This window comes from Populus nigra, chromosome 8 (genome assembly GCF_951802175.1).
Source record: "Populus nigra chromosome 8, ddPopNigr1.1, whole genome shotgun sequence".
Taxonomy (NCBI): domain Eukaryota; kingdom Viridiplantae; phylum Streptophyta; class Magnoliopsida; order Malpighiales; family Salicaceae; genus Populus; species Populus nigra.
The window spans coordinates 16336881-16358228 of NC_084859.1; the positions used below are offsets into that span (position 1 = coordinate 16336881).

General features: G+C 32.6%; 2 protein-coding genes across 3 annotated transcripts; both read right to left on the reverse strand.

The window, feature by feature from the left end:
- Window positions 1-2222: 2222 nt before the first annotated feature.
- On the reverse strand, window positions 2223-7478 carry LOC133701897 (protein HLB1). Its single transcript, XM_062126071.1, has 14 exons — window positions 7021-7478; window positions 6662-6787; window positions 6515-6584; window positions 6278-6391; window positions 5630-5713; window positions 5245-5295; window positions 5088-5117; window positions 4860-4922; window positions 4649-4714; window positions 4306-4434; window positions 4131-4166; window positions 3394-3513; window positions 3019-3207; window positions 2223-2534 (listed from the first exon to the last, which is right to left on the reverse strand). The coding sequence occupies exons 1-14, from the start codon at window positions 7371-7373 to the stop codon at window positions 2424-2426; spliced, it is 1542 nt and encodes a 513-aa protein (XP_061982055.1). The 5' UTR covers window positions 7374-7478; the 3' UTR covers window positions 2223-2423.
- Window positions 7479-11618: 4140 nt separating this feature from the next.
- LOC133701860 (rab GTPase-activating protein 22) lies at window positions 11619-15167 on the reverse strand. 2 transcript variants are annotated; one of them, XM_062126000.1, is made up of 5 exons: window positions 14786-15167; window positions 13900-14035; window positions 13710-13759; window positions 13236-13289; window positions 11619-13111 (listed from the first exon to the last, which is right to left on the reverse strand). In XM_062126000.1, exons 1-5 carry the CDS (start codon window positions 15058-15060, stop codon window positions 11860-11862), a joined length of 1767 nt encoding a protein of 588 aa, XP_061981984.1. In that variant the 5' UTR covers window positions 15061-15167; the 3' UTR covers window positions 11619-11859. The 2 variants fall into 2 exon arrangements, with proteins under 2 accessions (XP_061981984.1, XP_061981985.1); XM_062126001.1 differs by having other exon boundaries at window positions 14471-14928.
- Window positions 15168-21348: the final 6181 nt, after the last annotated feature.

Sequence of the window (21348 nt, forward strand, 5' to 3'; positions counted from 1 at the left end):
AAATAGAAACCGCATTGTTTTCAGTCCTGCTATCTCTGCAGTACATGAACAATTCTTTTTTTTTTCTTGGGTAAATTACAATAACCCCTTTAGGTATCACGAGTGCTCAAAATTGAGCGCATCTTATTACGCCTCAAACGTGTGATGCCTGCTAATAATTTGAATACGCAAGGCTGGTGCAACGAAGCCTCTGGAGACACTAGATTGCAGTATATGACCAGCACGGCTCTTCCAGCACACCGGTCAATCTGGTTTAGTCACAGGGGAGGTAAGAATTCGGTTTTAGAATTGTTAAGAAAGGATAAGGAAAGACTGAATCTAAGCACGTAACCAGTATGACGATGATATGCTTCAGGGTAGATTAAGAAAACATGGCAAGCTTTAAGAAAGAACAAGGAGAGTGAACCAGATGTTAAAAGATATGATCTTTAAGTGGTTTCTGTGGTTCTGCAGATTGTAGTAAACTACAAAAATACTAAAATATTCTTGGAAGCTAGTGTTAAGGTTTTTTTTTTTACGTGGAGGAGCAAAAACATGAAACCACGGTTCCAATAAAAAGTTATTCGCTCACAAACTACCGTGAAAATATCTTCTAAACTAGTTTTTGTTAATTTGGATAATTGGAATGTGTATTTGGCTGAAAATGAATCAAAAGTACCAAAAATAGACTTTGGGGACAGAGCTCTAGCGATTCGCGACTTAAAATTGCTGGAGAAGAAGACAAGCAACAACATCTCGCCTGACTTGCCTGTAAGGCCGAGCTTGGAACACTTGGCCTCGACGCACAAGTGCAGGCCTAGCCATCACGTGGAGAGATGGAAATTATATCGAAGGACTTCGCGGCAACATGTTGCCATTTTTAAAAAATATATCAATGACTTCGGGGCAACATGTTGGTACATTTGCTAGTATATGCTTACAAGTAAGATTTTAATTTTCCCATAAAATGCAAAGGATAATTAGATCGGATAGAATTTGTACTTGGCGAAAAAAATGAGTATCAAATGAAAGATTTAAGGTAATAAAATTACTAAAAAAGAAGCATTAGTTGTTTGTCCACTTATAAAATAATAGTACTTTTTAAACCATAATTTTAGATTTTATTTTATTTTATTTTAATTTTCATTTCATGTTTTATTAAGACCTGCTGAGAGGCATACTAGCCCGTTTCATTATCTATACAAAAATAATCAATATTAAGCAATATCACCCCTCCCATCGTTACCTGCAGTAGATATGGGTATTGGAAGTTTGATTGTTTTCGTATGCCATAAACGAAACACCAAGAAAGCTGAGTTGAAGGTTCCCGCTGTCGCCTCGGGCTTAATCTGTGGAGAAGAGCTGTGGACTCTTCCTGAAGCTGTTCTTGCTTTGGCCCAACTAAAGCCACCCATTCGCAATATATTTGTAGTTTCCTAGAAAAAAACTTGCTCTATATATGAACTTTAAGTTTGTTAAATACGAAAGGATATTGCTAGTTTTTATTTTTTAAAATAATTTTTATTTAAAAATATATAAAAAATATATATTTTTTAAATTTTTTTTAACACTGACATACCAAAACAATCTAAAAATATCAAAAACAAATAAATTAAAGCACAAATATTTTATTTTTATGCAAAAACACTTTACCGCCACAAACACAAATAGGTGTTTTTGATTTAAAAATACATTAAAATATTTTTTTTTATTTTTAACACCAATACATCAAACACTAAAAAAAATCAATTTAATAATTTTTAAATTTTTTTTTCAGTCAAGAGACACTCAAACACAGGAGATGCCAAACAAGTAAATGGCAGCACCCATTTTATGTTCACGCACCACCACATGAAAAGAGAGATGTATGCGTGAGCGTGATGAAGGTAACAGCTTTCTATGCATCAAACCAAAGATTAATCTTTGAGAACTAATCCTACACAATGGTGAAGTTCTAAATCAAACACGGAAATCAATCAGATCTCCATAATTTTCCAAATTTCTCTCTCCCTTGCTATAGGATCCAAGACTTCAGGCAGAATATTGCACTGCAAATTAAGAGACTCGATGAATCATGGTATGCTTTCATTTATACATCATTATTGGAATTGCCAGAAAAATGCAATATACTGGGATATTATTTCAAAACATTTGTAGTGCCAATGTTATGATTAAAACAAAACACGTGCCTAACATAAATCAACGAATCCAACTCATTCAGTATGTAATGTTACGCATCAAAATTACTCACCAGCCACCCAAAACTAAAATTGATGTGCAACACTTGATCATGCAGAGAAAATTTTACAAAAGTGCATCTCTATGACAAATTCTATCATATACAGCTTATTTCAAAATGACCAAATCCCAATTTCAATACATGAATCATACATACATCTTCAGAAGAAGGTTGCATCGTTCAAGCAGACAATTCATAACTGCAATCAGCTTGTTACGATACCTGCTAGGACCTCACTCTTGCCTCGTGCATAGATTGTGTACACCAGACGAATTGCATCAAGCCATCCATCCAGGGATTCCCATGAATCAGCAACCTGATCAATGGGCAGAATTTAAACATGGGTTCTTGGTGTGAAACAGTATAACTTCTATCCCCAGTTTTTGGATAAAAAGACCCTCAAAATGATTACAGTTCACTGAAGAACGGTAAAGTTGAAAAAAAAATCTTTCTAATAATCGTGAATATAACCTGAAAAGGAAAAGAATTTTGAGAAGAGGACCAATTTATATCCCAGTCATCTATATCCTGTCCTGTCCTGTTTTAATAATCTATCATGCTGACAACTGAGCTTGTTTAAATTATTAAATTATCCATCCCCTAAACCATAGATGCCAAATGAATCGATGCTATATTAAAGGAGATACTAGATAGAGCTACAGATGCTCTTCAAATGAGCAAATCTCACTACATGATCACTCCAGGGCTAAGATTAACTATTTTGAACACTGAAAGCAAGTCAAAATCATCTGATTGTAAAGGCATATTTCAAAGAAAAATTAAAAAGAAATGGTGCTTACCAAGAAAAGTGGCCCATGAATAGTATCTATACAGAGGCCCGCACCAGGTGGCAAAGTCAGATCAGCACATGCTGATACAGAAACAATATCTGGAACCTCGACTTTGATAGCCTTTTTGTCACTATTCGATACATCTGATGGTCTGCCAGAGAGGCTCCGGCGAACTTGTTTTTGCTCTGATTTGCTAATCTGCTCAGGAAATGAACGATGTATTCCAAGGAACTAAAGTTGGCAACATTATGGATAACTGACATGGAAATTCTTCTTAATGAAATAAAGCCATGATTTTTTTTTGTGATGTTCTGAGAGGTAAGATAACGTAGATCCATTTAATTTGTTTTGACATCCACAATTACAAAACAAATTAGATTTTACCTGTTGAAGCCCTTCATGATTCAAAACAAATTCTGATCTCTTCCAATCATTGTGAGGTGCAATTGGTTTCCCTGCTTGCGGAGCAGTTAGATATCCAACTTTAAGATATGGTAAAGGTAACTGTCAAAAAATTGGGTCTGATCAGATTTAATTTGTAAAGAATAATTTCTCCAGCCAGTTTAAAATTCAAATATATAGAGAAAGACCTATGAAAACAAATTCATTTTCAAGTCAAAATGCCTTGCATTTTATCAGGGGAGCTATAGGAGTTCCAGTCATAAGTAGTAATAAGGCAGAAAAGATATTGGTTGCAATATGGAAATATGTATTCTGATAAAATCAAAAAAAGTATCTGGCAACCACAACACACAAGTGTGGAGGTATTGATTGAATCCAAAATTTTGCAATGAAAAGGGTGGATATGAAGTTCAGTTTTTTATGTGCCCATATTAACCTGAAACAGCAGCTTAGGGGTCAAGCCACAGATTTGGGCAACAATGCAAAAACCAAAAGCATAAGAACTAGTAGATAATCCAAGGTTTAGGAAATGGTCAACCATTCAAGACAACAACAGAGTTCACATAGGTCACAGAACATGTCCCACCCTAATATCAAAAGTCCAAGAAAAGATAACACAGGCCTCATAAGCCATAACTACTGAGAAAGAAGTTAGCTATCATGAGGAAGGCATTTTAGGATAAAATAACAACCATAAATTCAGAAAATGCAATACTGACCATGGAACGCACAAGCCTCAATGCACTGCTATATACCTGTAAAGAATCAAATAAATTTTAGCTTTGAATTATAATCCTTTGGCTAATTGAAATTATAATTCTGAGGCTACATGCTTTTTGTATCACAGAATTTAAACAAGCACGTTTAATAAAAATGAAACTGTGCAACACTTGCCGAGTAATTTGGTTTCAATGCATGAGCAGCTGCAATGTAGATAGCAGACTGGCTATACAACTCATTAGGGGAAACATCTTTAGCATTGGGTGTTCCCCCGGTTCTTAATGTGTCCTCGGCTAGCCCATACTGCCAAAAAAAAGCATTTATATTTAGGATTTAAACTCACTGATTTGTGGGAGGAGGTGAAAAGACAGTCAATTATCTTGTCTTAACCTACAAATGAAATAAAGCAAGAAAACAGATATAATCACAGTTGAAACATGATATTACAGATGAGGATGGAAAGGATTAAACAAACCAAAATGATATTACAGATGAGGATGGAAAGGATTAAACAAACCAAAACAGTTCCGAGGTTGTAGATTGCTCGATGAAAATCAAATTGCAACTGAATTGCTGCACGGAACTGCATTAGAAACAAGCAAAAGGGATCATAAGGACAGAAGATACAAGTAGACCTATTCCTAGGACATACCAAAATCAAAATCACTTTGCTGCTTGTCCTATATATTCATCCAAGCACTCTAACATCTCCAAATGACTTTCTGTACCTTGCTAATTGCAGTTCTCACAATGGTTTGTTTTTCTCTTGCAGGAACAATTGCACTGAGTTCCTAAAATTGCAAAATTCAATACAGCATCAAATTAAACTACCCAGAACAACCACACATACCAGAACATCTCAAAGTATCAAAATTTAAAAGAAACAAAAGCTCAACAAAAGTTCTTGCAGGGAGAAAAGAAGTATAAACAGTGTTGAATGAGGAGACATAAAGTACCTGTAGAGCAAGTCCCCAATTATTGAGTGCCTGAAATGGATTTCATAAACAATTGGAATCAGCAGTAGAAGGTTGTTACAAACAGATGGGAAAGTTGTGGACCTTGGTTTCAGATGAGACAACAAAGAACTTTTAAGAATTTAATTAAAAAAAATACCTGGGGGCTGTTCCAGTTAAGTTGGACAGCTTTTTCATAGTTTTTCGTTGCCTGCAAAAAGCAGATTATTGTAAATTTCACTTCTCTAAAAATAACTTTCTTAAGGAAAATATGAGCAGAGCTGCATGTAAATGAAGGACATAGCAATAAGAAAATCAAGCATGCTTGAAAAGGTTAGGTGGAAAGGAAAAATGGAATTTGCTTTGAGTATAAATGGCTCCTGGCAAGTTATAAAGGTCGCATACCCTGAATGACTGCCTATCATATCACATGATAGCATGATTTCGCAGAAGGGAAAATGGATACAAAGATGCATGTTCACTTGGTGCACACACAAAAGCAGAACCAACAAAATTGAATTGGTGAAACAATATTATATACCAACCTGCTTCCACAGTTCCTCAGCCTCCTTTGTACGACCACGCATTTTGGCCCGATCAGAAATTGCTATAGCCCAATTGTAAAAAGCCTGTCAATAAAATAACACCAAACTTTTGGGTGAGTAAAGTCTCGAAATCATATCTTTTTCCACAAATATTATCGTTTTCAAATGATACATAGATGCAATTAAATCTAGTTTTTTTTCCAGGAAACATGGATACAAAGAGTTTGAAATCAAAAAAAAATTGAATCTTTAACACAATCCATGTATTCATAAAATAGATCAATAATTTAATTGAATAAATGCTATCTTAACGCATATCTTCCAAACCCACCATGGTGTGTAGGCTCATAAGTGATCTGAGAAGTATCTGTAACGAGTAATTATTACCACATGGCCCTCATGCAAATGCTCAATTTTAGCAATTCTATTTTACTCATTATTTAATAAGATTCCTTTTCTTTGCCAGGAAAAGGAAACCAGCTCAAATGGATAAATATTAAATATAATCACTTGCAAGAATTCAAAGCAGCCAGCAAGTTTTTTTCAGTTTATTATCTCACTTTTGCATTTCAGGAAGTCAGAATCCTCATCATAACGTGATCTATAGACATTCAAAAGGATCATTTAGCATATGGGTTCAAAACATACATCATTAAGTGTTGGGCAAAGACGTGTAGCCTCATCATATTTTTTACAAGCTTCCTCAAGCAAATCATCTTTGGAAGGTGAAGTAGAATCCAGACTAACATTATCTGCACTTTCCTGCAAACCAAGATGCCAATCACATCAACACAATTAATCAATCTAGATTCTAATTTTTTTAAAAAAAATCTCAATATGCTTAAGATAACTACTATTTCATAGAAGCATTTTCTTTTCACATACCTGAAGAACCAATGCCCAATTATATAACGCATCATAATCGTCTGGATTTCTCTCTAAAGCACTCGCATACCTATAGCAAAATTCTACAACAATCAATAATAAGGCATCTAAATCTCAAAAAACAAGGCTGAGTAATGAATATATTACCTCCTGGCAGCAAATGTGAGAACACGTTGACGCGACCGACCTTCCTCATCAGTACTGGTAACACTATCAATCAATTCCATTGCCGCATTATTTTGCTGCTGCTGCTGCTGCTGTGTGCTCTGTTGACTGTTAACAAATTTTCAAAAATCACACGCTAAGAAGTCTAACAAAATTTCACATCTACCAGGCATGATACAGTTACAGAATCTTACGGTAAGATCTAGAAAGACACTTAAAATAACACGCAATCTAATCTAATCTAATCTAATCTGATCTCATTAATCACGTGTATTGCGTGAAAGCGAAAGAATTGAAACGTTTGACAATGAAATGTATTAATCGTAGAAACCGAACCGAACCTGAGAGGAGTGCTTGCCGCATCGTCGCCTTCTTCGGTTTTTAATTCAGTGAGCAATTCTCTCATCGTGAATGTTCTGTTCTGTTGTAGCTCAGCAGGACGACTCGCATTTTGCTCGTTCGATTCAGGTTTCTCTGATTCGTTTGATTGGATCTCGGTTTCATTTGGCTCCTCTGCCTCAGGATCTGCGCTCGTGACGTGAATTGTTGCTGGTTCTGGTTCTGGTTCCGGTTCTGGTTCCGGTGCTGGCTTTGATTCCGGTGCTACCATTGTCTCTAGCTCCGGATCTTGTTTTTGTTCAGTTGCGGGTTTAGGTTCGAGTCCATTTTTCAATTCGGGTTCTTCGGGAGTCATTGGAGGTGGTTCAAAGGATTTTCTGTTTTGTTTGAGTAAAGTGGAATGTGGGTTCGGACGGGGGGGGGTCGGGGGTAGAGAGACAGGGTGGGGGGACAGTAGAGAAGAGAAGAAAGGAAAAGGAAAATTAGACTATTCTTTTATGGGCCTCCAGAATTTTTGGATTTTGTTTGTTTAGGGTATGGGATTTTAAAAAATTGAAACTAAGCCCGCTAGTGATAAACTAGTCGAATAGATTCCTCACTTCTATGGCATGTGTGGCTCACCGAGCGAGGCCGGTCTAAACTTCGAACGTGAAAGTAAAATTACTATGACACTCTTCTATTTCAGTTATTTTTTATTTTATTTTTATTTTTAGTTTTAGTTTTTAAGAAATATAGTTTAAATTTTATATTTATAATTTCATAACATTTTACATTTACAAAAAAAAAATATATTGATTTTTATATAAATTGTTATTATATTTCAATTAATAACTAAAAAATCATTGTAGCATTAAAATTACAAAAATAAAAGATATTAAAAATAAAAAAAATCTAAGATACAAACCCTAAAAATCCAAAACAAAAAAAACCTCCCTTCACCAATCGTTTTCTTTTCAACGCTTATTAATTAATAATACTGGAAATCAAGAACAACATTAGCTACTCATAAATAATAATCACCCACGTTATAAAATCCAAAACTAATCAAGCAAACAAAACCCCTCTTCCACTCAAGACCAAACTTGTTTCTCAAATCCATAGATATTATATTCATCAAACAACTCTAGCGCCTTTTTTAATATTCCCCATCATTGTACTTAGCATCAATCCTTTCATCTCACAACATAATTTGTGATCATTGTCTAGAGAAAAAAATATTCACACACAAATCAATCTTAATTTTTTCAAACTTTCACTTCTCCACACCACACTATAACCAATCTCATCTTCATCATCCTTCAAACTGAAACTATAATTTTCATCTCACAACCCAACTTCTCGTAGTCCAACACCCAAAATAACCCCATACTCTCCTCAATTTTCTCCTCAAATAATCATCATTCCAACTACCATTTCAACCTCTTTCTCCACAAACAACCACTTATAAAACTAACAATAAAAACTTTGCACACTATTATCACCAACAAAATAAGATCTAATGACAGAAACAGTAGCACACTTTACATGTAGGAGATTGAAATTAAGCAAAAAAAACCATTCCAAGAATTTCATATGCAAGCATTAAGTAATAGTTATTTAATGGGTCTATCTCCACGAGTTAGATAATCTTTTATTTCAACGAAGAAAATGAAGATGCAAGCTTTTCCAAAGTGTTTTTTGACATAAAAAAATCATAATCATAGATCGAAAAAGCTTATTCATGCATTTAATTAAACAAATCAAGAATTATTTGTGTCAATAAATGTAAAAAAATAATCATTAATGATAACTATAAACTAAATAGGAAAAGTCAAGAGATAGATGTAGATCATGATATTTGATCTCACAATATGAGTTATATACCGAATCATGTTTAATAAATTTGTTTATTATAATTTTTTTTATTTAATCAAACAATAATAGAAATAGACACATACATGAAAACGATTAAAAAAATCAAAGAAAAAATATAATGTAAGGTTGCACATATTAGAAAAAAAAATATTTTTATTTATGTGAAAATCAAGTAAAAGCTAAACAATATTTAATCAAAGACTGAACTGAAAAGTTGAAAGATAGATTTGGATGAAAATATTTAATCTCAAAACACAAGTCATAGACTCAATTGTATTTAGTAATGTTGTTTATGGGAACCAATATCTTATTTAATTAAATGATAATAAAAAAATAAAAGTTGAGAGATAGATTTGGATGAAGATATTTAATCTCATAACACAAGTCATAGACTCAATTGTATTTAGTAATGTTGTTTATGGGAACCAATATCTTATTTAATTAAATGATAATAAAAAAACACATAAAACAACAAGGACAAAATTTAAAGCAACAAACCTTCATGTTGATTGATCTTCTAGGATTATTTATAGTTTGCGTAATTCTGGGACAACAGTAGTATCTTCAGGGATTGATAGAAACCATGAGTGGTTCTAGTAACATTTTTAATTTGTGGTGGTGGCTTGGTATATGAAGTTAATCGTGTAAAAACAACAACAATCATATGAGCTCCTAACCTTTTTTATAGTTAAATGGATCTCATTTAGTCTTAGTTTTAGTTGTTGAATGTCAATAAAACTTGAGTAATAACACTAAGGTATTCAAAACATGAGAATATCTTGGGTAAAAGCCTACCAAAGGGACCTTGCTTGAAGGTTGACTTATGATTATGAATTTAAGATTTTGTATTCACGTTTTTAAGTTAATATGGGTGATGGAAGTCTGAAAATCGGGTGGTGAGGGACTAACAACCATAAAACATGAAAGCTCCTTAGCTATTTATGTTATGAAAACCATAAAAAAGGATGATTATAGTTTTGTTTAGTTGGTTTGAACTAAGCTTGGTTGTTATGAGTCAATAATGAAGACCTTTTTATGTTTATGTTAAGCCAAACAATCCTTTTAGAAGTAAATCATGCTTATGAAGTTGACACCTTTTAAGAAAAAAGTGTTAATGTTTGATCCATGAGAAAATGTGGCATGAAAGCTTTCTCTTCTTTCTTTGAATGAAGTTTGGATATGAAATGTTATGTTTACTGATGCTTTTAAATCCTAAAAATGTCAATTTTCTCAATTTCCAGTCCATTGTTATGGTTAGAAAACATTTGTGTCCTTTGATTGGGAAAATATGACAATTTAGGGTTCTTATAATTTAGGGGTTTTATTCTTTAGATGTCATGTTTAACTTGAAAATATATGTTTTGAAGACTTAAAATTCACTTCTTTAGAGTTTCTTATCGCTTTAATTTAAATAGTACATGTTCTATTTGCTTTATTCATTAGAGTTTATGCTAAATATCCTTGATTATAACAAACACAAAGAATCATGGATTATATGAATGTTTTGTTAACTTAAATGAATCATGAATGAATAAGAAGATGCTTGAAACCTTTTCTTTTAGGGTTTGATTTGTTTATCTAGGTTTGTTGATTAGGAAAGAATTAGCTTAATCAAAAATTTACGTTTTGGATTTATCTTAGACTTTATTGAAATTAAATCTTGTTTTTAAAATAAAGAAATTAAAAAATATATACAAAATCATCTATTTTTAAAGATTAACATCAATTTTTTATAAATCGACAAAATCATTTATTTTTAGGGATCAATGTCCAAATTTTCTTAAAATTGAAGAAATCATCTATTTTTAGAAATGAATGTCAAAATTCTCATTTATCGATGAGTCTCTTATTCTTAGGAATTGATGTTATTTTTTTAAATAAATCATGAATAAGCTTAGAAATGAATTTAGACAATTAATAGTATACGTAGAGTAAATTTAGAATAAAACACATGGCAAATATAACTTTTCGTTTGAAATGATATAATAAGAGCGACACCAATCTTTCCTTAAACACAACTAACCCACCATATGAAACTATGAAACTAATTTCCATTTCAGAACTCCTAGTTTTCTTTAATTATTACATGGTGACTCCATATTTTTATTTTTCCCTTTAATTTTGATGAGATTCGTATTTGTTATGGTATGACAATGTAAATAGCTTAGAAGATGTTTTTATAGATCAGAGAGATACAATTGAGTTTAAGAAGAGATTTGGTTACGCCAAACCACCATATTAATGATAAAAAATCATAACTTTTGATCTGAATATTAAATGAAGCTCTAACTATTAAATGAAGCTCATTTTTTTAAGAGATTCCCAAGATCTAATTTTATAGAAGGCTTAGTTAGTTGTAACCAACCAAGCGAGACCCCTAAATTAGACCTCAAAGATACTATTTCAACAAATTTTATTATTTTTTCTTGATTTTTCTAAATTTTATGCCCAATTGTGTTTTATTTTTGGCTTAGTGAGGCAGAACTTATTTGAGTTTAATTCAGAAATAAAACTGACTAAGGGTTTCTGTTGTGATAATCCTATTTTCTGCCAAAACTCTAGTCTTTTTTGTGTTGTTACTATCCTTATCATGCTTCTGTCTGCGTCACCCAAGATCCACATTACCAACAATCTTGGGCAAGAAGTGATCCTAAGGCATTCATAAAGAGCTTAAGCATTGAGCTTAATTGTCTGCCCGTATCTTTGGAAACGAAAGATACAAAAACTGCAAAGAAAAGGAGCCAAGTTGAAAAGGAAGATCAAAATGCTAAATTTGCATTGATGCCACTATCACTCACGGAGAGTGCGGGCACAGCATTCAGAATTCCATAATTTACCCCGTTAAACAAATTGCCTATCAGTTGCTTTTGTTTCGAGCTAGGAGTTGAAGTGATCCGAAGATCCCTTATTTTTTAAGGGATCTGCGCACAGCAACAAGGACGAAATGGAAATCTACGAAGAGCAAAAGAAAAAGGAAGAATTATTTCTTAAATCTTGTCGTGCAGGTTGACCACCAAGTCATGTGCATCATCGAGAAGCTTCCATACATCCAACTGACCGGCCATGCTATTGCATTCTCTCATGATCTCATCCATACTGCTGTACTTCTCAATGATCAGTTTCCTCCTCTGCAGCACACAAGCTGCTATTGCATAAAGCAGCAAATCATCACTAGGAGGGGCCCTTAGCCTCATCCTCCCCCAGGCAGACTGGGCAATCCCTGCCCGTATTGCTGCTTGGTCAGCCCACATCACCTCCCAGAGGCAGAGTGTTTGATCAAGGTTTAACTCCCTTCTGAAAAGAACCACCACCATTCTGTACACAAAGAAGCAGTCTTCTGCTTGAAGCTTCTCCAGGTGCTTGTAGAGATGGCTATCCTTGCACTTAATTATCTTGGAAACAAGACCCAGTTGCCTCCGGATTCCCACTTCATCGAGACGGAAATTGTGCCGAGCTTTCTTCATGAAGCCCACAAAACACCAGAAGGCTAAAAAATCCTCCTCCATCACTGCAATAATGGGTGAGAGTAAATCACTCATTCCTTGGCAGTAACCAATCTCAGGATCATAAAGTGCATATGCCTCGAGGATAGTGACGAGGCGAGCAGCATGAAAGATCCTGCTTGGCTCCAAGTGATCATAGTCCTGCAACCCTACACTCTCAGCCAATCGTCGTGCCTTCATCTCTGATACTTCTGCCTGAGATGGAGAGTACATTGTCCATTCACCATTTGCCCGCACTGCATCAACACGCATGATTCTCTGCCATGTGGCAAAATCCTCATCTTTCTGCAAGTTCAACCTGCTTTTTGTCTCAAAGGGAGAGGAATTCTCCTGAGAAGGCAAATCAAAATCATTTTCACCTGTAAATTCAGTTGCAAGAAAAGATTCTGCAATTTCTGGTTCTTCAGAGGAATCGGAATCAGTTGACTCCGTCTCTCCAGCCAAGCCATCTTCATAGGTGACCACACTCCTATCATCACCTCCTTCCAATATTGATTCAGAGCCCTGAGGAGCTTCATCAGGGAAATCTGAATCCTCAGCAGATAAGTTGCCTTGCTCAGCAGAAGGTGTCATCCTGGTACTATTAACATCTTCTAATCCAGGAAAATCCATAACTTGACTCGAGTCCCCGCTAACCTCAGCACTGCTGATTCCAACAGCTTGCTTGGCCTTAAAACTCCTATCATTGCATCTGAGATGTCTTCGGCACTGTTTCCGTAGATTCTCATATTCTTTTCTGCATTGCAAATATATATAAGAACTTGACTAGGGAAAGAAATGAAAATACATGATTACAAGGAATTTGGAAAAGAAAGCATTCATCTATAACTAAAAACTGTACAGGAAGAGAATTATGATACCTTTTCTCATCTTGAATGCAATCTCTTTCTTCCTTGGAACTGTTCACATCATAGCTGTTGAAAAGAACTCAACATCAATACAAAGAGCAGTGCTCATACATCATCACAATAAATGAACACAAAACAAAAGGGACAAGCTTCCTAGGATGGACAATCAGAAAAATGATAGCGTATAATGCAAGCACACATTCCAAATAGGAAAATTATACATGTCAAGGACATTGCTATGAGTATGTTTGCATTTAGCAAATGTGTCGCCAACAATCACGTTGTTCCTGGCCTGCCTTTCATGATTTTGCCCAAAAAACTTAATGACGAAATGCACTGATGGAAAGTTGCTACTTTGCTTGGTTATAAATATACCCTCAGAAAGCAAACTCAAGTAAATAAGAGACCTAAATAAAAAAAAATATATAGCTGGTATATAAATACTAAGAAAATCAAATACAAACTGCCACTTAAAACAGAACTTACATTCCAAGGAGAAATGGCCAAACCTCTGGTCTAATACTTGGATCAACACCCTGCATTAGAGTTTAAGAAAAATTAACACTCCTTCAGCAGTTAGAAATACAGAATCAGAAATATAACTAACAACATAAGACTTAATGAATAACTAAACAAAACAGTCAAAATATCAGTCACAGTGGAGATTGCATCATACCCCACTTCGGGCTTTCTTCAGAAACTTGACACCACCATCACACAATTTCCCATCAGGCATAAATAAACTTTTCCATTGCTTTGGTAAAAGCGCATGTTTTCTTCTCCTACGCGACCAAGGCGATTTAAGACTACCCCTGAACCAAAGAAAAAAGAAGAAACAAAAGATCAGTTATTCAATGATAATCATCTACAAAAAATATATTCCCAAACCACCGATTACAACTCAAAATTCTTTTTTTCCCATATGGCATCCAAAGATACTATTAACGATTTGCTTCCACTACCTTCTTAGATGGGAGTCTACATTGAACAACTAATTCTATGAGGGACAGTATTCTTCCACGAGGCCTAAACACTTTCGAATTTATTCTTTAATTGCACATCGAAGATTCAAGAACTGTTCCGAAATTCTAATAACAAGACAGCAAAAGGCAAGTAAAACGAGCAGGAAGAATAAGAAACTAGCTTGATAGAATAACATAGAGCGCACAGGGGGTCATTTTTAGACGACTAAGATTGGATTTGGGAAAAAAAACAAAAAGTTTACAGAAAGGAATTGAAGAACTCACCGATTAGTAGAAGCTGGTGAGGAGGAAGATGATGAGGACAACGAAGAGGAGGCAACTACTAATAAAACTGATCTCAAATATATCCACGATGATGATGATGACGGTGACGGTGACGAGGAGGAGTTTGACGTCGAAGAAGATGTGGAAAAAGGAGTATGGCTTCGCCTTAAGGCTCTCATTAACGGTTTCTGTTGCATCAACATCTAAATATATCTATCTAGGGTTTCTTTGGCGACGGTTAATCTAAGTTTTGAATTAGAGTGTCAATTATTCGAACACTTCAGGGTTTTTTTATTGTTGACTTTGTTATTTTACCTACGAGAATAGACGACGGTGGCGGCCAAGGCGATACCGGCCATGGCCGTGACAGCGATGGCTACACCAACACTGGAAGAAGACGTAGCGGCGCCCCATAAACCACCGCCAACGCCACCAACAGTGTTTCCGGTGCTAGCTTCGGCGAACACGATCCATTTCCAAAAAGCACCGCCGCCGGCGGAGGAGGAGAAGAGCATCAACAGTGAGATGACGGAGATGACCTTAAGGGATGGTGGTAATAGGAGTCCCGGCTTTTGATTCGATAACACCATCTCCAAAGTGAAGAGACTCTAAAGGCCTAAAGGCCTCTCTCTCTCTCTCTCAGAGTGTTTTTTTTTTTTCCTTATTTTATTCTCTCGATATTTTAATTGTTTTTTCAGTGCTCAGCTCTCTTTTTCATGAAAGGAAGTAAATAATTCAATAGTTGATTTTTTTAAAATGTTTTTTATTTAAAATATATATTAAAATAATATTTTTAAAATTTTTTATTTTTAACATTAATATGTCAAAAATAAGTTTAAAAAATAATTTAAAATAAAAAAATCAATAAAACAATATAATATCAATAAAAAAAGTATATTCTCTCTCTCTCTCTATTTCAACAAACTCTCTCAACATCTTTCTCTACTTCAACAAACTCTCTTTATTGGTGTAAAAATGATATTGGTGTTTTGACTTAATATAAAAATGTTTTGGTTAACGGGTGATGAAAAGTTATTACGGGATGTTGATAAAATAGTAATTATATTAATAATAAAATGATGTTTAGAGCGGTAGTTATGGTATGGTGGTGTGATGATGACAATAATTATAATAATATTATTGAATATTATAGTTTAGTATTGTGAAAATATATTTACCACTCTAAACGGAAAAGGGAGGATTTATAGTTAAAGTAAATCTTCTTCTTCTTTTTTCCAATTTCCAGGTGTACTTATGGGAGCACGCCAAACCATGATCTCTGCTGGTCATTATCACATAAGATTTACAACGATGCTGGCGGGTATAAGACACAGAGGCATGTGTTGGTCTGGTGATTGTCACCTGTGGAAGGATCTCATTTGAGGATTTAGCTCATCATCATCACTAGCGATGACTGCCTGAGAATCATTTTTATCCTCCTGCTGCGTGGACTGTACGTGGCATCTATTTCGGACGAGACAACGCTGTTGATTTAGTGCTTCCATTTTTATTTATGCATGGGTTTGATTTTCTCGCCGGAGCGTTTAACGGAGGAGGACATCCTCTCCATCCGAAACATGTTAGCAAAAAGAAAAAGGAAGGAAAGATGGAAAACCCAGCATAAAAACAGGAGTCAAAGGCAAGTAATCATGTTTATGGTAGGGCAAAATGAAAGGTGGTTTCTAGCACCCATGGCACCACAAAATAGGAAGGAGAGAGGCCGTGGGGGGGACAAAGACACCCATTTATGCCGGACCACATGCCTTTGCTTTGCCCTGCACTCCAGTGTAAAAGAAGTCACATGGATGGAGCTTTATTTTTGTTCTTTTCAATATACACAGTATCTAAAGATACATTGCTATATATATATATATATATATATAAGATAACGTGTTATTCTTAATTATTAGATATTGAGCATCTCGGCAGGGATCATAGATTTAATTATCAAAACCAATATCTAGTTTGGTATTATGATAATATAATTTTTTAAAAGTATTTTTTATTTGGAAATATATCAAAATAATATTTTTTTATTATTTATTTTTAATATTAACATATCAAAATGACAGAAAAATATATAAAAATAATTTTAAATAAAAAATAATAATGTTTTTCAAAAATATTCTTAAAACCCGATTTCTATGATTTTGTATTCATTGTCAATGTCTTCGACGGTCCATAAAGAATAAGGAGTTAAGGCACCATCACCCAATGGGTCCACCGGTAGTTATGGGTTGGGCCTACATGTAATCATGATGTTTGCAAAAGGCAATGACCCTGATCCCAGTTCCTAAATATCAAGAATCAACTGAATTTCTAGCTGCGAGAGAAATCAACAAAAAAAAAATTGTCTAAGAACGAAGGGGACACACACCTGAGAATTCGAAACAAGTTACGTTCACTGCCATGTTTTAAAATAACAGCTTCTTGTGATGAAGCCAACGATCAACAGAGTCCCTTGATCACAAGCCTGGCCGGAAAATGAGAAAGAAACTCAAATTCCGTGTATGCTGCCTGAATAGCAAGAAAAATGAAAGGTGGCTTTTAATGGACTCATGAACTAGATGGTCTTGCTTTCAGGCCCTCCCCATGGCCAATACTCACCAGCCTTCAACCCATGACTTTACCAACATGTGAAGAGTACTAACAGACCTAATTACATTTAGCAGATGAAATCTCCTCAGTTACGAATTAGGAGTACAGACTCCAGATCAGTGGTTGTTATGGTAGCTTTGATTCAAATTAGTATGTTTGCAGGAGAACAATTACGGGTGTTCATATAATCCGTGTTGGAAATTTATTTTAATTAAATAAATTATGTCCTGTGAAATCTCAAATAACTTTTGATTTATATTCTTGATTTATGATGGCTAATTAAAAGCCGGTAATGATAGTAATTAATTCTTCAACAATTCAGTTTCTAAAATTTATTATAAAACAAAGAGTGAATAAAGAGTTTCTAACTTGAGTTTTTCAGATTTTACACATTTACTTTTTCTCGTCTCATTTTTAATGTTTTTCTTTTTCTTTTTATGCTTTGATTTTCATCTCAAATCTAAAATTTAAGTTCATCTTATTGAAAAATATTTAAGTTACATAATTTTTAATTCAAGGATCTTATTTAAAAGTGCATCTGAACTAAGATGATGTTATTGAAATTTTAAAAAACATATCAAAAATATTACTTTAAAATATTTCAATAAGTATCATTCTTATTTTAATTTAAACATAGTTGATTTTATTATTAGTATGCATGCTAAGATTTTTTTATCTTATATCAATTGCAAATTTAAATATATTTTTAGTATGCATGCTAATATTTTATTTTTATTTTTGTATTAAAAGCATGTAACATTCATGTGAATGATAACTAATTATATTTGCTCACTGGTTTAATATATATATATATATATATATATATATATATATATATATTTAATAATGTATATACACACACACACTAGACTAGTTTATATTACAAGGGTTTTGATTTTTTTTAAGGTTAAAGATTATTGATTTTAGTCTGTTAAAATGGTGGTCAGGAGAATGCAAGCCTAAGTGGCGAGAGATAAGAAATTGAACAAAAAGAAAGAAAAATATTATTTATACAAGTATTTTCTAAAATATAAAGTTTGCTTTTTAAAATTCATGTCCCAATCTGTTATATTTATTTGAATCAGATAATAAAAATAACACTATTGATTAGTTAATATTTTTTAACACCAATAAGCACAATTGTAGTCCAATGGGCCTATTATGTTTCCCTGACAAATCGTTTTGGGCTAAAAACGCTCGCTTAACAGTACAGGACCCGCTTGGCGGTTCGTGAATTGGGGGATTAAAAGAAAAAGCTTGCAGCGTTGTGCTAATTGAAGTACCAGGCAGCATTTGTAGCAAGAGATTGCTGAGCTGAAAAGGGAAAGTTAATTATTTCACAATTTAACCTTAGATTATGGGCCTATTTGATTTTGACCCTTGCAGTAGCTGTTCTGTGTTGTGTTTTGATAAATAGTAACGGTTTAATAATGTATTGTTGTGTCATCTTATAGTAAGATTATATAAATTATAATTATCATTAATTAAATTAAATATTTTTTAAGAAAATAATTTAATTGTTCAAGAAATGATTTAAAAAAAAAAACATATAAATATCATAAAAAAATGTAAATACAAAAGAAATAATGATCATATTACATAGTTATTTTTTAGAAAATATAACTACTAAATAATTTAATTTAGATGCACAAAAGCTGAATTTTAATACATTTAAATACAGCAATTAAGGTTAGTTAATTCTGAAATATTTAAGATTATAAACTCTGTAATTAAATATTAGTTAATTACTGTATATAAAATAAAAATGACTGATGTTGGTTAATTTTAAAATATTTAAAGTCATTTTTATTTTTTCAATAAATAAATAATGTTTAATTTTTTAAAATCACTTTCCATGCTTTTTGAGGTGAAGATTTTTAAATTGCTTTTACAAAAATCTGTTTTCACTCTTAAAAGTTAAGCAATTGATTTTTAGAATCCTAACCAAACATTTTTTTGGTTCTATACTTTAAATCAAACCAATAAAGAGTAAATTATATATTAGCCCCTCTAGTTTTGAAAAATAAATTAAATAGTTCCTCTAGTTTATTAACTAAACCCTTAACCTATACTGACCATGCTTAATTTAATATTTATTTTTTAAGAGAATATTTTCTTTTCTCATCAATATTTTCATATAATCTATTTACTTTTTTTATTTTTTTTCTATTTCTTGAAACAAAACAAACTGAAAGGACCATGAATTGGGTAAAAAGGATCAAATTACAAATGCATTTAAAAACATAGGGACTATTTAATTATTTTTAAAACTATATTATAAAAATCGTTCTACCCTCCCAAGCATAATCAACTTCATTGTTGCGGGGTAAAAGACGATACCATCCTTTTCCCAGACTTGCCGTGCTAACATCACCTGGGAATTTGGTTTCTTTCATCACTTATCTTCCTTGCCAGATTTTGGGATCATCAATTTTGCAAGTGGAGAAAAGGTGAAAAAGCAAATGATAGCTGAAAAGCATGGAATAAATTCCGATGAATTATTTGAAACCTTCTTCTGCTTGCTTGGAAAAATTGAGTTCTTTATTTTAGTTACACTCAACCATCCACCCATGAAAGCAACAAGTTCTTTATCCAAGTAAGAATATTTCGGGGAGTGTGGTTTATTCGTATTTCAAAAAATTATTGATTTTTTATATTTTAAATTATTTTTTTATTTTTTAAAATCTTTTTAATATATTAAAATAAAAAATAAACAAGCATAACATGACGCCAGCATCTTTATTTACTTCAATAAAAAAATCAAATTAGACACAAAAAGCAACATGAACATTTATGGAATTAAAATATATTTTTTCTTCCTTAACAACTATAAGAACCCAATAGTTTATTGCCTGTGTTTTGCTGCATGTTACATCAATTTTTTTAAATATAAAAAAATATTAACAGTGCATAGAATTTCTTAACATTATTATTAAACCTAACTAAATTAATTAATTTTAAAACCTCTCGACTTAGCCTTTATCTAATTTGAATTTATATTTAAACCACATGGAAGCTAACTCGACTTAAATCGATCAATTTCATGAGTCAAAATACAATCATGACGATTTATAAAAACATGACATAGTTTTTTTTTAATTTAAAGATGACAACTATTTTAAAAAAAATAAGACAATGGGAGATTGAATCTACTTCAGTCCCCCGCAACTTGAGTCATGAACTCTATTAGGTTTAATATCTTTTTTTATAAACTATTTTTATTTAATTATATAACAAAAATAGATATTTACAAAATTGAGCACCAATCTAAAAATACATTTATTTGAGACAATTATCATCATAGAAAGCAAAAAAAAAAATCAATCATGTAATCTATTTCTCAATCAATCTAATATTGAAGGATGGAATTAATTAATTAAAAGAAAAAAAAAATATTAGGTTGGTGGGTAAACTTGTCAAACTTATGAATCGGGTAACCCGGGCTAGCACATCAAATATATGAACTGAGTTATGGACTCTACTAGGATTATAATTTTTTTTATAAAGTATTTTTTTATTTAACTATACGATAACAAAAATAAATGATTGAAAAATCAAACACCAATTCAGTATCGAGATATTTTTAAGGATAAAATAAAAAAAACTAGTTAAAAAAGTTAAACTTATCAGGCCTGTGAACTAGGTCAATTGACCAAACTAGTAAATAGGTCTATGAACTTTATAAAGTTTAATAGCATTAATTTTCTCTATTACTAATTTTTATTAACTATACAAGAAAAAAATAAATAATAAAAAAGTCAAGTTCAATTAAAAAAAAACCCTCACCAAACTCGTAAATTAAGACAATCTGGATTGCCTTAATAAACTCGTAAACCACACTAATCTTATAAAAAACAAAATAAAAAAAAAACAAATTATGAAACTAAAATCTAAATCATCCTGGTATTAAAAAGATGAAATACATAAAAACAAATTTGAAAAAAAAATTATAACAAAAATCCAAAAAGAAAAGGAAAAAGAAAGTAGAACACCTTGGATTATTATTGCAATCTACAATGCAATTAGTGTTGGTGAACAATGATTTTTCCACACTTTTTTATTTTTTTGTTATTTTATAAAGTTTAATAACATGATTTTTCTCTAAAAATGTATTTTTTTAATTATACGAGGAAAAAAAAGACTATAAAAAAGTCAAGTTCAATTAAAAAAAAAACCCACCAAATCTGTAAATGAGGACAACCTTGGTTACCTGGGCAAATCTGTAAACTATGTTAATCTCGTATAAAGATAAAATAAAAATAAAAAAATTATAAAGCTAA

What these genes read in the sequence shown, in the direction of transcription:
- LOC133701860 (XM_062126000.1), bottom strand. Translation starts at nt 15,060, where the DNA reads ATGGTGTTATCGAATCAAAAGCCGGGACTCCTATTACCACCATCCCTT. An exon ending in TGAAGAAAGCCCGAAGTGGG is followed by an intron (nt 13,760 to 13,899) that starts GTATGATGCAAT and finishes ACTCTAATGCAG; the next exon opens with GGTGTTGATCCAAGTATTAG. An exon ending in TGGCCATTTCTCCTTGGAAT is followed by an intron (nt 13,290 to 13,709) that starts GTAAGTTCTGTT and finishes TCTTTTCAACAG; the next exon opens with CTATGATGTGAACAGTTCCA.
- LOC133701897 (XM_062126071.1), bottom strand. Translation starts at nt 7,373, where the DNA reads ATGACTCCCGAAGAACCCGAATTGAAAAATGGACTCGAACCTAAACCC. An exon ending in TGAGAACTGCAATTAGCAAG is followed by an intron (nt 4,715 to 4,859) that starts GTACAGAAAGTC and finishes TTTCTAATGCAG; the next exon opens with TTCCGTGCAGCAATTCAGTT. An exon ending in ATCATGAAGGGCTTCAACAG is followed by an intron (nt 3,208 to 3,393) that starts GTAAAATCTAAT and finishes TTTCCTGAGCAG; the next exon opens with ATTAGCAAATCAGAGCAAAA.